General features: G+C 47.0%; 1 protein-coding gene across 1 annotated transcript in view; it reads left to right on the top strand.

Annotated features, from left to right (window-relative positions):
• The window catches only part of LOC307147053 (uncharacterized protein), a 130,402-nt gene that overhangs the window by 97,560 nt on the left and 16,422 nt on the right, over positions 1-16,420 (top strand). Inside the window, exons 28-30 of the mRNA XM_079851503.1 lie at positions 807-1,005; positions 3,454-3,716; positions 3,828-3,973. Coding sequence (XP_079707629.1) covers positions 807-1,005; positions 3,454-3,716; positions 3,828-3,973 — 608 coding nt within the window. The remainder of the gene's footprint in view (positions 1-806; positions 1,006-3,453; positions 3,717-3,827; positions 3,974-16,420) is intronic.

The raw sequence follows: 16,420 nt of genomic DNA, 5'->3' as shown, positions 1-16,420 counted from the left end.
GTTTTTCCTGAAATCACTATGCAAATAATATATCTATAACACAATGTATATTAAATTTTTAATGCAACTTCCGAAACGAAATAATTATTTATTTTTTTAACCTTTAAGCATTTAAATGATTATTGTCTGTGAAATACCAGGATGCTGAAAACTCGCTGTTTTGAATCTTTAGTATTTACATCATTCATGTTGGTGGGGTTTTCCATCCAAAATGTCAAAATATTGACTTTTAAATCACTTAATATACTTATCAATAACTTAAGTTTTATCATTTAATTGAGACATTTATTATATATGTAACCCCTCCACCTGGGTCCTACTCACCCCGCTCTGTGCGGGCCTCGAACCTGGTTCTCTGGCGTGAGAGTCAGGCGCTTTAACACAGAGGCTAAAGACTGTAGCCTCTAACATCTTTCGCTAGAGCACCTATTGAGATCAGAGGAGTGAGGTTTATTCGCACAGTGACTACTAGCTGGCCTCTATTACATATACATTTAAAGTCAGACTTATGTGAAAGGACCTTTTGCTTGGCCGCTTTAATTCAGCAGCACAATCTCAGGAATTAATAATATTTATCTTTTAAATAATATTTATATTTTAAATGAGGTTTGGAAGGATAATTTTTTCATCATACTTTTTTTGAGAATTTTACTAGAGTACTAGAGTAATCGCGTTAAATGTACACATTGAATCAGGATTTAAAATGGGTCCCCTTCAAATATCAAATGAGGTGAATGACTCCGTCTACTGCAGTGTTGCTTGAGAAGTTCTTGGGTAAAACAACATGGTGTTTTTTGTGTTTGCAGCCTCAGATGATCCTCCCAGTGCTCAGGTGTGTGGGAGAACCACATTTAGCAACAGCAGCAGTTGGATAGAAGGAGGTCAGAACGCTTCAGATGGACGCTGGCCTTGGCAGGCTAGCCTCTTTCTGGATGGCAGATACTTCTGTGGAGGTTCTCTCATTAACAAACAGTGGGTGCTGACCGCTGCCCACTGTGTTGATAGGTAAACTCATTCAACTAAATACTTCAGCTTTCATATATGCTTTAGTAGTTTGTCTTTGAATTGAGGAATTTATTTAACCCTATATACCAGGGCTATTCAATTAGTTTCATTCGAGGGCTGTATTATTAAATCGAAAAGTTGAGGTGGGACAGTGGGGGGTTTGGGGGTTTAGCTTATATATTGAAACATTATTTATTATTTATTGAAAAATAACAGTTTCATTAAATAAACTAAAAATGGTGTTGTATTTACTTGGAAATGTGGTACCCAACAGTATGCAGATATATATGACCATAATAAATAAACTTGTTTACAGCTGTGTTCAACTATTTTCCTTGGAACAAATATATGAATTATAAAAGCTCATAGCTATTGGTAAGAATTATTGTATTTAGAATTATTATAGGCTTAAATGAAAATATTCTGACAGTGAGACTTGGTAACCACAGGTAAAACCATGCATGGCTACTCATTCACTACCACTGTATAAAAAATGCCTAAACAGGTAAAAACTATTCACACACTTTAACAAAAAATTTCATAAAAAAAAAAGAATTATATATTCCTCTACCCACCTAATAAATCTAATGTAATATAAATGACTATAACATAGTATTCAATATAAATATTCAACATTGCTGCCCAAACCATGGTAAATTACTATAATTAGTGCATTCATGGTAAATGTTTGTAAGGGTGGTGATTTGGGGATTTTAAAGTCTAACTTCGTTCTTGGCAGTTAACACTTGATGAATCTTGATCTGTTTTCCTCAGTCTTGTTGGGAATTTAAAACTAATTAAATCATTGAGTGATTTGTGGTTTGTCAAACTGTCAAATTGAAACGCTTCCCACTGGATGTCGCAACACTGTTTAATAATGGTTAGCGGATAACAAGCGGGAGTAAACGCTTGCTATCCGTTATCCACTGGGCCGTGATGTGCAGTTTAAACTAGTGAAACAACTGAAAACAGCGTTATTTGTTCTCTGTTTGTTGTTACTGACCGATGAACTGCTTCAGATGATTCAGTGACAGAGCGGTCCGAACAAATCCAAATCGTTTCAGACCATTATGCAAGTGTGTTGAAAAGAAAGAATCAAACTAAAAGAATGATACATTTACGAATGATTGGTATCGTTGGTTCAGTTGACAGAAATATGGGACACATATAATAACTGGAATACTCGCACGGAAAACGTTTCACAGGTTGTATAGTTATAACACAGCATATAGCTGTTCAGCTGCAGGTGCCACTGCGGCCACGTATCTAACCAAATTAGCCGCACCACCAGGAAAAAAGGAGGGGGGAGGTTGGGGTGCCCTCCGGAGTCGGACGATGGAACAATGGAACGATGGAAATTATTGAATCCGGCCCGCCAATTGAATAGCCCTGATAGTCTACTTAATCATATTTGATATACAAATTTCTAAGGCTTCTAATCTCTGACGGATAGATCCGTGTAGATCCGCTCTGACTGAAGAGGCACTAGAAAGGGGCATGTCTTGTGTAAAATCGTGAACCTGACTCTCCATTTCTTCCACTCCAGATAGGGGTTAAATACAATTGTTGTTTTTTTATTTCTATTTCTGATTATTCATTTTCTGTGTAAAGCGCTTTGAACTAAAAAAAATGTTTGGTAAAAAAATCTGTTGCACACAATCTACTACATGCCTTCTGCAATCTGACTTTTTTTAGCAAGTAAACACCTTTTAATATAATTGTAAAAATGTCCCTTTTCAGGCCGGAGTCTTTTTGCTGTGAATCTTTTACTGATTTTTGTAAAGTAAATGTAAGAATAACTTTTGTACTCTGAGTAATTTAAATGGAAAGTGTTTACTGGACTGAAGCAACTTAGGTTTACTTGGTTTTACTTGATTAATTTTTATAATAAAGGCTTTTGAGGAGTGTTCATTTGTTTATCTTTGTCAAATAAATAATCATTCAATCATCATTGTTCTGCTTTGCATTTTATGATTTGCCATCACAATAAAAACTACAGAGCTTTGATAATAAATTTAAGCATTTAAATGTCATCTTAAGACATATTATTGGGAGATATAGAGTGACAACTGATATGTATGTGCATTTCTGTTATACTGTAATAAAGTTCTCATTGATTTAAATTATTAGCTCTCAGAATTTAATCCTACTATCAGCAACTGCTCCAAATTGCATATTTTTACTCATTTTGAGCCTATGAGCTCCATGTTCTCACTATAGCATATGAGCCATAAAGGCCTGATGTATAAAATATGATGCTGAACAAAAAAATGCACATGTACATTATTTTCTTTAGATTTAAAAAAAAATATATCTTGTCTAATATAAAGGGTCAATAAATCGTTCCATTTCACACACAAAAAAAATATTTACCTGACTTGTATTTCATATGTCAGGCTTTACAGGGTTAAAACTCTTTTTGATCACTTTCTCTGTCTATTTCTTTAGCTACGTCGGTTATGCCATCTTTTCTTTAAGTGTGGTTTTGGGGCGACAGATCCAGGATGAAGTGTTCAGAGATGTGATGGCAGTCGTCAAACATCCTAGTTACAACAATGTTACAAATGACAATGATATTGCTCTGCTCAAACTGAGATTTCCCGTCAGCTTCACTGACTACATCAGACCCGTGTGTCTAGCAGCTGATCACAGTGTGTTTAACAACGGCACAGACAGCTGGATCACTGGATGGGGAGACATTAGTGAAGAAGGTGAGAATTCATTCCTGTTTCACATAGCTACATTAAACTCAACACAAAACGCCTTTCATAATCCAATTCAAAACAGGATAGAGTAAATACCTTCTCATGTTTTTCCTACAGTGTCCTTCCCATCCCCAAATGTTCTTCAGGAAGTGGAGGTTACTATAATTGGTAATAGACAGTGCAACTGTCTCTATGGAGTTGGAACTATAACAGACAACATGATCTGTGCTGGTCTACTGGAAGGAGGCAAGGACTCATGTCAGGTACACAAACCCTGTTCAGCCTTTTTACTGTTGCAACCTCCGGTCCCTGATGGAGGGAATGAGACATTGTGTTGATTTAGTGACACTAGGGGTCGCCTTTGGGAGCCCCAATCACCTCTAATGCTTCAGAAAAGGCCAATGAGAATTGGCGAGTGGAATTTGCATGACACTCCTCGGGACCTACAGTTATAAATTCAGCGGGTAGTTCAGTGTTGTGACAGCAGGGACACAATGTCTCTTTCCCTCCATCAGGGAGCAGAGGTACAGTAACAACAGTAATGAAGACGTATCTGTCACTCACTCAACATTGTGTCGATGTAGTGACAATAGGGGTTTGTTCACTAAACCCCACAACCAGTTGAACTGTGTTAAGAGTGCCTAATAACAGTGCACAACGCCCATATTGTAAATTTTCCAACGCACCAAGTTGCTGAATTACCATCTTACTTCCGGGTTGGTACAAGTTTCGGCTGTTTTTTTTTCGACCGTGGATCTAATGACGTAGACCAGAGTGGAACTCCTTATATGAGCATTTCTCCTGGAAAAGCTCGCCCGCGCACACGTCGACCAGAGTAGAGCGAGACCGCGCACATCAACGCGCTTCAACAGGAAATCATCGGCAGCGCTGCATAGTGTTCCCAAAGAACCCAGCGTTAGGAACAGTGGATGCAGATTGTTTTTCCGGGGCAAAAACGAGTTGTGTAGACTGTTTGTTCCCTGCATTTCGACGATGAATGTTTTATAAACAAAGCCCAGATCGACGGATTCTCTCTATGGCTCTGGCTTTGCCCACACGGCCCGCCTCTAGACGCTCGGTTTTTTCCGGAAAGACTTGGTACAGCCTATCTTTCTTTTATAAATATAATAAAACTAAAGACTTTTTGGAGATATGAAGGATGCAATACTACTCTATAGGTACTCAAGATTAACAGGAGATTGAGTGAAAATGAGCATTTCACCCCCCCTTTAATGAAAGATAAAACACAAAGCTATGCAGACCAGAAGCTTTTTGCACTGGGGAAAGTGTTATTTTTCCAACCCAGGAAAATAAGAACACTGCAGAGACCACATCCTGCTAAAGGGAGGTTATACAGTATGTAAAAGAAAAAGAAAAATTATATGTAATATATATATATTATATATAAGCGAGCAAAGCGCGCTCCCTTTAATATAATCTCTATAGCTTTCAATCAGATGCAGCGTGATTGACTGCAATGCTCAGCACTGCAAACCGTGCAGTAAGAAGCCTTTAACAGTCTTCAGACAGAGCGTGAACACAAATAAGCATGGGACCATTTGAAAGCAGCTCTCAAATGCACCAAATTGAGTTGAAATAGTCTTGGCTACTGGACCCGCAGTCCGCCCGTGCAACCGACCCGCACCTTCACCGAGACGTAAACATTCCACCTGTTAAATCAAATATTAGTGGGTCGCCCGTCGCGGGTACCCGCCCGCGTGCAGGACTCTGATCCATGCCATGTTTTGGTGATGATGTTTTCTGAAGCAATTTTCTGAAACTTATGCATGCAATTTCGCTGTTGTATAATGTCTGTATATAGTTGTTATGAAAGTAGACACAGACAAGAAAGATGGAAGTGAACAGGGTGTTTATTGACAGCAGAATGGGGGAAGTGATGACTGGTGGATGAAGAGATGGACAATGGGTTGGATTTGATGCTGGAGAAGGATTCCTGGAGACACACGGGGTGAGGCACTGCAGAATCACTGGGGAAGTGTCCACCTCGTATGGAAACAAGATCAAGAACTGGGGTGAAGTGTGTGCTTATAGAGTGGAGGTGATAAGGGTGATGATGAGGTACAGGTGTGTGTGTGTGATTAGTGCCCAGGAGAGGGAGTGCGTTGTGATAGGCAGTGTATTGTGATCGGAAACTGAAGGAACCTGGCAGACCGGTAACTTTACTCCCCCCTCCCGGTATGCACGCCGTAGATGATCCAACCGGGAAGGTGGGGAGGGCGCCCTGGAGTCTACACTAGAGTGTAAGCAGGTGGGTGCAGACTCCAGGGCAATGCCGGACGTGCAGGTGACCAGGATGGAGCTGGCAGTTCAGGAGACAAGGGTGGAACCTGCAGTTCAGGGGACCAGGGTGGAGCCGGCAGCTCGGGAGACCATGTAACAGCCAGTAGCTCGGGAGACCAGGGCGGAGCCGGCAGCTCGGGAGACCATGTAGCAGCCAGTAGCTCGGGAGACCAGGGCAGAGCCGGCAGCTTGGGCATATGCAACCCAAGAGCAGCAGCCATCTTGAACGAGGGCTCTGGTGCGGCAGCGACCATCTTGGCAGAGGGCTCTGGCGTGGCGGCGGCCATCTTAGCAGAGAGCTCTGGAATGGCGGTCATGATGGGACGAGGCTCTGGGGCAACAGGGACAGAAAGGGGGCCCAAAACTGCTTCTTCTTCAGGATCGTCCAGACCAATCCAAAAAAGCCCGATCCAAACCAGTCCAGTGTGATGTGTTAGAAAATGTTAACCACATTTCCAAACTCAGCATGAGGGTACCAAGGTTGTACGCAAGGTACTAGTGGTGGATTCATCGTGGCACCCTTGCCCAAGGTAAGGCATCAACCTCAACAATGAAAGTCTTTTCAACTGTTCGAGGCGTGGGTGACCAGGACAGAGACTTGGGCTTGTTCTTGAGGAGGGAAGTCAGAGGAGCTGTGATTTGGCTGTAATTTTGTATGAATTGTTGGTAGAAGTTGGCAAACCCAAGGAAATGCCGAAGTTCTTTGATGATGATAGGTTCTGGCCAGGATTTGACCGCTTCCACCTTTCCCTTGTTTATCTTGATGCCTTCTGCACTAATGATGTAACTGAGGAACGTCTCGGTTACATATGGTAACCCTCGTTCCCTGAGGGAGGGAATGGAGACGTACGTCGTGGTGAACAACGAATAGGAATCTCGCTAGAGAGGCCAATCTACTTCGAGTGAAACTAAAACAAGCCAATACACATTGGCGTGCAATCATTTGCATCAGCTGCGCAGCCTCGCAGCGCGGGTATTTAACGAGCAGCTGGTGCGATTGCACTTCAGTTTTTTGCTGAGGAGCCAAGCCTGAAAAGCTGGTCGCCCCGGCGGGTAGCAGCAGATGTGGCGACGGGACGTACGTCTCCGTTCCCTCCCTCAGGGAACGAGGGTTACCATATGTAACCGAGACGTTCCCTATCGTCCGGTCACTACGACGTACGTCGTGGTGAACGACGAATAGGAATCCCTACCAAAGTGCCACAGCTGCTGCACCCCATCCAGCGCCCTGTGTAAGCCTCCACACCTTCTTACCTGGAAGGACGATAGGAGAGGGCTTACACCGAGAGTATCCGTCACTGTTGTTCTGTGATAACCCATACAGTGAGATTATTGGATAACACTGGGAAAGCGTGCCCGATCTGAGGGAGGGGAACGCTGCGGGAGCCACATTCATAAGGAGAGTTATGTGGGAATAAACATACGGACTAACCCGAGGGTTGTACTGCATATGAATAATGGGTGACTTAGCCCAAGGGAAAGACACAGGCTTTCGTTTAGGAGCAGCCGTGGAGAATATACACATATGGAATCCCCGTAGGGTCACACATATGGGACCCAGCCTAGACCCGGTTCTCAAGGATTCAGCAGATAAAGGCCTGGCACCGGACGCTCCGCCATGTCCGGGCCGAGGGTGTTTGGAGGACTCAACAGGTTTTGACTCTGGAGCAATAAGGGTGCACAGTAGGGTGCAACAAGCCGACAGAACCGGTACTCACAGTGCTTCTACCTGTTTAGGGCGAGAACACGGGAGGACACAGGCTCTACACGCAGGCTATAGTATCTAGCGAACGTGTTAGGTGTCGCCCAGCCCGCAGCTCTACAGATATCTGTTAGCGAGGAGCCACGTGCCAGCGCCCAAGGGGATGCAACGCCTCTCGTTGAGCTTGGTAAGCCAAGGCGATGGCATCCACTATCCAGTGGGCCATCCTCTGCTTGGAGACAGCCTTTCCCTTCTGCTGGCCTCCGTAACAGACAAAGAGCTGGTCTGAGGTCCTGACGCTTTGAGTTCTGTCCACGTACATACGCAGAGCGCGAACGGGACAGAGCAAAGCCAGGGCTGGGTCTGCCTCCTCCAGGGGCAGCGCTTGTAGGTTCACTACCTGATCTCTAAAGGGAGTGGTAGGAACCTTGGGCACATAGCCAGGCCGGGGTCTCAGTACAACATGGTTGTCACCCGGCCCGAACTCTAGGCATGATTCGTCGACCGAAAATGCTTGCAGGTCCCCTACCCTCTTGATCGAGGTCAGTGCAATCAGCAGCAAAGTCTTCAAGGAGAGAAGCTTTAAGTCTGCTGACTGCAAAGGCTCAAAGGGAGCATCCTGAAGTGCTCGGAGCACCAGGGAAAGGTCCCAAGAGGGTATGGAGGGGGGACGAGGAGGATTTAATCGTCTCGCCCCCCTAAGGAACCCGACGACCAGGTCGTGCTTTCCAACTGTTTTGCCATCTATGTGGTCATGATATGCTGAAATAGCAGCAGCATGTACTTTAAGGGTGGAGGGAGACAGCCTTCGCTCCAACCCTTGCTTGCAAGAAGGAAAGCACTGACCCTATCGAACATCTTCGGGGGTCCTCTCCGCGAGAGGAACACCACTCGACGAACAGGTTCCACTTCAAGGCGTACGCATGTCTTGTAGACCGCGCTCGCGCAGAAGTGATGGTGTTAAGTACCTCTGGGGGTAAGTCACCTAGAACCTCCGCGTCCCGTCCAGGGACCAGACATGGAGTTTCCAGAGGTCTGGATGCGGGTGCCATAGGGTGCCCCGTCTCTGAGTCAGAAGATCCTTCCTCAGAGGAATGGGCCAGGGAGAGACTGTCACGAGGAGCATGAGTTCTGGGAACCAAGTCCGGGTGGGCCAATAGGGAGCCACCAGAAGGACCTGCTCCTCGTCCTCCCTGACTTTGCACAAGGTCTGTGCAAGTAGGCTCACTGGGGGAAATGCATATTTGCGGAGGCCCCGGGGCCAGCTGTGTGCCAGTGAATCCGTGCCGAGTGTCCCCTCGGTCAGGGAGTAAAACAACCGGCAATGGGAGGTCTCCGATGAGGCAAACAGGTCTACCTGAGCCTCTCCGAACTCTCTCCAGATCAGCTGAACCGCCTGGGGGTGGAGTCGCCATTCTCCCGGGAGCACAGCTCGTGATAGCTCGTCGGCCACACGGTTGAGCACACCGGGGACATACATGGCTCGAAGCGACCTCAGATGCTTCTGACTCCAAAGGAGGAGATGGCGGGCGAGTTGCGACATACGACGGGAGCGTAGACCACCTTGACGGTTGATGTACGCAACGGTCGCAGTGTTGTCTGTACGGACCAGCACGTCTCTGCCCTGAAGCGGCCTTTTTAAGCGGCTCCGAGCGAGACGTACTGCAAGCAACTCGAGGCAGTTGATGTGCCAATGCAGTTGAGGGTCCGTCCACACCCCTGACACTGCATGCCCGTTGTATGTGGCACCCCAGCCCGTGGCAGAGGCATCTGTGAACACCACAGCATGTCTGGACACCTGTTCCAAGGGGACTCCTGCCCGAAGGAACGAGGGGTCTGACCACGGACTGAAGGTCTGGCGGCACTCTGGTGTGATTGCCACCCGGTGAGTGCCGTGATGCCACGCCCATCTCGGGACTCGGCCGTGAAGCCAGTGCTGAAGCGGTCTCATATGGAGCAGCCCGAGCGGAGTTACCGCTGCTGCCGCTGCCATATGCCCCAGGAGCCTCTGAAAGAATTTCAGTGGGACCGCCGTCCTGCCTTTGAATGTGTTCAAGCAGTTCAGCACCGACTGAGCGCGTTGCTCTGTGAGGCGCGCTGTCTGTGCGACCGAATCCAACTCCGAGAAAAGAGATCCTCTGCACGGGGGAGAGTTTGCTCTTTTCCCAGTTGACCTGAAGGCCCAGCTGGCTGAGGTGCCTGAGCACGAGGTCCATGTGTTCGCATAACTGATCTCGAGAGTGTGCTGCGAACGCCCTGTTCTCTCATGGGAACAAGGGCCCCCTCCGTGACTTTCGTGAAGACACGGGGAGACAGGGCCAGCCCGAAGGGCAGGACCTTGTACTGATATGCTTGACCCTCGAACGCAAAACGCAGAAACGGCCTGTGTCGAGGAAGAATCGAGACATGAAAGTACGCGTCCTTCAGGTCGATCGCTGCAAACCAATCTTGGGGACGGATGCATTCGAAAATGCGTTTCTGCATGAGCATTTTGAACGGTAGCTTGTGAAGGCTCCGATTCAAAACTCGCAGGTCCAAGATCGGTCGTAACCCACCACCTTTCTTGGGTACAATGAAGTAGGGACTGTAGTGCCCTGACCTCATATCGGCTGGAGGGACCGGCTCTATCGCGTCCTTCGCCAGTAGGACTGCGATCTCCGCGCGCAAGACATGGGCATCGGCTGCTCTCACTGTAGTGGAGTGGATGGCCCGAAACTTGGGGGGACACCGGGCGAACTGAATCGCATAGCCGAGCCTGATGGTCCGAATGAGCCAGCGAGACGGACTGGGGAGCGCTAGCCAGGCTCGCAGAGACCGTACAAGCGGGACTAAAGGGACCGTAGGCGTACCCGGAGTGGGGCAGCGAGGTGGAACACAGGGGTTCGGCTCGGGAGGCTCTCTCTGGGAGGCGGCCCATAGCGGAGTCTGAGTGTGCTGTGCAACACTTACCTGGTTCCACGAGGCTGGAGGTGCAGGAGACGGCTTGGTTGCGTTCTCGAACTGCACACTGCTGCCTGCTGGCGATAGAGGAGGCGGATGAGAGTGGTGAGGATTCTCTCCCCCCACTGCTCTCCGGGCCCTCTTCGGACCCAGAGATGGAAGAAACTGCTCTTTTATTGAAAATTTGGGTACCGCTGGTTTTGAGGCCAGCGGCAGAACAAAAACAAAAGGAAAACAAGGATTTTCCACCCGGCCCTCTTCCGGGGGATGGAACGATGCGGTCATCGTCTCCTGGAGAGCAGTCCCTGCCATCTCTGGGTCGCCCGTCCTAGGGCCGCTTGTTCCTGGTTTTGCCGCCCTTCTTAGCGGGGTCCTGGACGGGCGGGGCGGCCCGCCTGCGACTGGCTCCACGGCGCCGTTTAGATGGAGGCTGCTGCGGCGGCGCGGGAGCAGGGGCAGACGCAGGAGGCCGCCCTCGGCGACGAGCAGACTGAGGGGCCGCAGGCGGTGGGGTGGGGGCAGCAGCTGGCCGTCGCGGCAGGATATGTCTGATGGCCTCAGTCTGCTTTTGTACAGCCGAGAACTGCTGGGCGAAGTTCTCGACCGCGTCGCCGAAGAGGCCGGTCTGGGACACAGGGGAGTTAAGGAACCGGAGCTTGTCAGTCTCCCTCATGTCGGCCAGACACAGCCAGAGATGGCGTTCCTGGACCACCAAGGTGGACATCGCACGACCCACCGACCGCGCAGTCACTTTCGTCGCACGAAGCGCTAGGTCCGTCGCGATACGAAGTTCCTGAAGAACTTGGGGATCGTGACCACCCTCGTGCAGGTTCTTCAGTGCCTTGGCCTGATGAACCTGCAGCAACGCCATGGCGTGCATGGCAGAGGCAGCTTCCCCACAGGCCTTGTAAGCCTTGCCGGTTAGATCCGACGAGTACTTACAGGCCCGGGAAGGAAGACACGGTTCTCCGCGCCAAGTGGAGTTAGGGCACAGTTGCATGGCAACGGCCCGTTCCACTGGCGGGATACGCGTGTATCCCTTAGCTGCCCCGCCATCAAGGGTGGTGAGGGAGGAGGAGCCACCGGAACGGTTTCTGGCAGTAAAAGGTGCCGTCCACGTCCCTGTAAGCTCCTCATGCACTTCCGGGAAGAAAGGCACTGGGGTGGGTTGCTGAGAACCAGCGCGCGCCACCCCAAGATACCAATCGTCCAACCTCGAGGGTTCGGGACACGGTGGAGGATTCCACACGAGCCCGACCCCGTTGGCGGCCCGGGAAAGCATGGCCATCATCTCCGGGTCCGTCTCAGGCACCGTTGACACACCCGAAGGAGGTAACGGCGCCGAGTCATCATCCGCGGAGAAGTCTGACCCACCCTCCGATGCAGCGATCGACATCTGATCCTCACAGGGAGCCCCAAAGGAGACAACCGGTACACACCGCGAGGATGGTCCAGCTTTCTCCAATGGGGGCTCAACTGGCTGCGGAGCATGAGAGGGGCGAGGGCTCCTAGGGGGTTGGTTCCCCGAAGGAGACGCGCTCACCGTGATCCTCAGGTCACCCATGTCACTGCCCGAAGCAACCCTCTGAGGAGGATTGGATCGAGGCAGAGGCACGGGGACTCCGCCCCTTTGCAGGAACGTGAGTCTCGACCGCAGCTCCGCGATGGTCATCTTCCCACAATGGGTACATGACTCATCCACCAATGCTGCCTCAGCGTGTTTAATGCCCAGACACACGAGGCAGCGTTGGTGACCATCCCGTGAGCCCAGGTAACGACCGCATCCAGAAACACACAGATAGAAAGTCATCTTTAAAAAGACGCTCTCTTTACTGTGTAAGCTCTTTTAGGGACTGCTCTCACTGGTGCTGAAACACGCAGGGGAACAGTCACTGCGAACACAGACAGGAATGTTCACCTGTCTGTGCACTGTCTCTCTCTCTTGCTGGCAGGTCTTACCAGCTGTAAGAACAGCTTTTGAGTGCTCTGATGGCGCACCTTACCAGCTGTTATAACAGCCTTTTTTGTTTGCTCAGTATGTAAAACAAAAAAGACAGAGAAAAAGAAGAGAGAAAGAAAAGAAGACTGCTCGCGCTGCCGTGCTGTAACGCCCGCACCGGGAAGGAGAGATCCAAAAAAAGGCTTGTCTTTTGAAGTCACACTCTCTGTAGAGCGCATCAAAGTGCTTGGCTCCGAAGCAAAAAGCTGAAGTGCAATCGCACCAGCTGCTCGTTAAATACCTGCGCTGCGAGGCTGCGCAGCTGATGCAAATGATTGCACGCCAATGTGTATTGGCTTGTTTTAGTTTCACTCAAAGTAGATTGGCCTCTCTAGCGAGATTCCTATTCGTCGTTCACCATGGCGTACGTCGTAGTGACCGGATGATAGGGAACTGGGTGGAGCTCTGGTGGGACGAACACTTCTCAGCCTTGAGGAAAAGATGGTATTCCCTCAGCTTGTCGAGCACTATTTGAACATGGTGGCGATGTTCAGGCTTGTTGCAGGAGTATACCAGGATGTCATTAGTGTTGACCAGAAACAAAATGATGGAGGTACTCCCAGAACAGGTGAGAAGTTGCAAGAGATTAACACAGTGCTTGATGCTGCCTCTCCCCAGTGATTTTCCAATTGTGGATTGGATGAAGTACTCAGACTAGCAGGGTTCCTTTCGGAGCTGCAGCTTTTGGCTGCTGTGGTGTCACCTACGGGCCATCCGAAAACTTCATGGAAATGAGTGTAGAATTAATCCAACAACTGCGTGACGGGACTACCCTGATTCCATATGGATTCTGCCCATTGTAGAGCTCTGCCAGTGAATAATGAAAGGGTGAAGGATATTTTTGCTCTATCAGTAGCAAACCACTGGATTGACCACCGGACTAGTGGTGTAAACTGGTGACAAAATGGTTCTAGGAATGCGTGACAGTTGTGCTCTGTGACTGTAAGGCAGCAGAGGTAAAATATCAACAAGTTCTTGAAATGGGTAATTTGGATTAGTTCCACCTGAATTAGTCTTCATGTCTGTATGATGACTTGGAAGACTTAATCAAGGTAACAACGCTGCAGATACAACATTAACATCTAGCAGGCAAGTAGCGAGGTATGTGTGAGTGTGTGTGTATATATATATATATATATATATATATATATATATATACAGTACTGTGCAAAAGTCTTAGGCATGTTAATACCCCCCCCCCCCCCCCCCCCAGGCACCTTAAGTCAGTTATTTATATCTTTTGCTGTAGTGTGTCAGTAGGAAATATCAGTTTACATTTCCAAACATTCTTTTTGCCATTAATTGTAATAATCCATTGAGATTTCTGTATGCACAAGGAGTCTGACAACAGCCGGTATGATCTGATCTCAACATCATCGAGTCCGTCTGTGATTACATGAAGAAACAGAAAAAACTGAGACAGACTAAATCCAGAAGAACTGCGGGAACATCTCCAAGATGCTTGAAGAAACCTTCCTGCAAAGCTACCTGAAAAACTATGCACAAGTGTACCTGGACAAAAGCCGTTTTAAACGCAAAGGGTCGTTACACCATATATTGATTTGAATTAGTTAAAGGCAGGGTAGGCAGGTTTTTTCTAAAAAACTTTTTCCCAAATTTGTTTAAACTGTCTTTATATACCAATACATAATTAAAATGTAAGTACTCTGAAAAAGAGAGTATAAAAATCGAGTGTCTGTAGTCCTCTCAGGGCTGCAATAAACACAGCTACTTATTCCATTCACTCCCACCCCCTCCCTTCTGGGCTCCTTCCAAAGCCACGCCGACTGCTCAGCTGGAGGACGCGTTTGCCAGCGCCGAGTGGAGAGGAGCGCAGTGCATGTTAAATCATAAAGTTAAATCATAAATAAATTCAATTTGTGATTTTATTTTTGAAAGCATTCTCACTTTACAGCATTTTAACACACATGCCAGTACTTTTCACAGTACTGTAGTTTTGCAGGAAGGTTTCTTCAAGCATCTTGGAGACGTTCCCGCAGGTTTTTTTATGGATTTAGTTTGTCTCAGTTTTTTCTGTTTCTTCATGTAATCACAGACGGACTCGATGATGGTGAGATCAGATCATACCGGCTGTTGTCAGATTCCTTGTGCATACATAAATCTCACTGGATTAATACAATTAATGGCAAAAAGAATGTTTGGAAATGTAAACTGATATTTCCTACTGACACACTACAGGAAAAGATATAAATAACTTAAAACCATTTTTTTGGGGGGGGGGGGGGGGTATTAACATGCCTAAGACTTTTACACAGTACTGTATATATATATATAAATAAATGTAATGTTATTTTATTTTAATATAGGGGTACAAATAAAGCAACAGCAACAATAATAGAAAAAAAACAACAAAAATTAAAGCTGCAAGCAGCATTTATCGGGGTTCAAGCTATTAAGGCCTTTAAGGGTTTTTAAGCACAAAAGCATCAAAAGTTATCAGGTTTTATTTAGCAAGCATGTAACCACTGACATAATAGATGGAAAAGACCATTTACAGCCAATACAGGCAATGTACCATAGGAAATATATGGTTTTAAAGCTTTTTAACAGTTATAGCGCCACCTATGGTCCGATCTCCATAAAATTTGGCATGCTTGTTAATGATGTTATGTCACATATGCTCACCAATTTTTGTGAGGTTCTGAGTTTTCATTTAGGATTTATAGGCTTTTTAGTGTATTTTGCTACGCCCATTTTATAAATGACCCTATTACAGCCATCCAAATGCAAAAGTTTAACTTTTTTTTGATAGTTTTTGATCTAGAGAGTCCAGAGAATTGTCCTAGACTGGTCTGGTTCCAATCGTGCGAAAAACCTAGGACTAGTTCGCAAAAGTAGGTTTTTAACATGTTTGCAAATATTTAATGAACGGTTTGATTGACAGCAATGGTCCTTGAGGCAAAGTTGTTCAGGATGAGGAGATCTATCAAATGATATGCATATTGTGTGGATATTTGTAACACCACGTGATTACAGAGCTGTAAAACTCGTTAGCGCCAACTAGTGGCCGATTTCTTTCAAAATTGTTACAGACCTCTATGGCCTTGAGTCGAACATGCCCATCGAGTTTCGTTCCGATCGGCCTCCGTTAACCTTGTCTAATAGGTGCTCAAACTTCATTGGCCGATGGTGGCCATGTTTTTCGAGATACGCCAATGTCCTCATACACATACATGGCACCTTGGACCAAGACACTGCATGCCAATTTTCAAGTCAATCGGACTAATGGTCAGGTGGTTATAGCCTGTTTTATGTTTTTTTCATGTTATAGCGCCACCATGTGGCCAATTGCCGCGGTTTTTTTACTGTGACCTCAGATTGACCTCTTACACATGTGTACCAAGTTTGGTGAAGATACCTCATTTACTTCTGGAGTTATAGCCATTTTAGTAAAATAGGCCCCTCCCACAACGAACGTTTTGGCGGCCTTACCGTCCGTGAGTCGAAATTTCAACTTTTTTTCGATAGTTTTTGATAATCAGACTCTAGAGAACATTTCTGCACTGGTTTGGTTCCGATCGGGCGAAAAACCTAGGACTAGTTCGCAAAAGTATGTTTTTGACAAAATTCAAAATGGCGGAAAATCTATCATGGCGGAAATGAAATCGGAGATATACGTTTTGTTCGTCAGGCGTCCAGCTTTCCAATGATATAAGACACTTGAGTCTACGTCATACGGTCTAGTAGTTATGAGCAGTTTCGCACTTTTGGTTGCTATAGCGCCACCTATGGGCCAATCGGGGTCAT

This window comes from Squalius cephalus (genome assembly GCF_949319135.1).
Source record: "Squalius cephalus genome assembly, chromosome: 19".
NCBI lineage: Eukaryota > Metazoa > Chordata > Actinopteri > Cypriniformes > Leuciscidae > Squalius > Squalius cephalus.
This window is presented reverse-complemented; position numbering and strand designations above follow the sequence as displayed.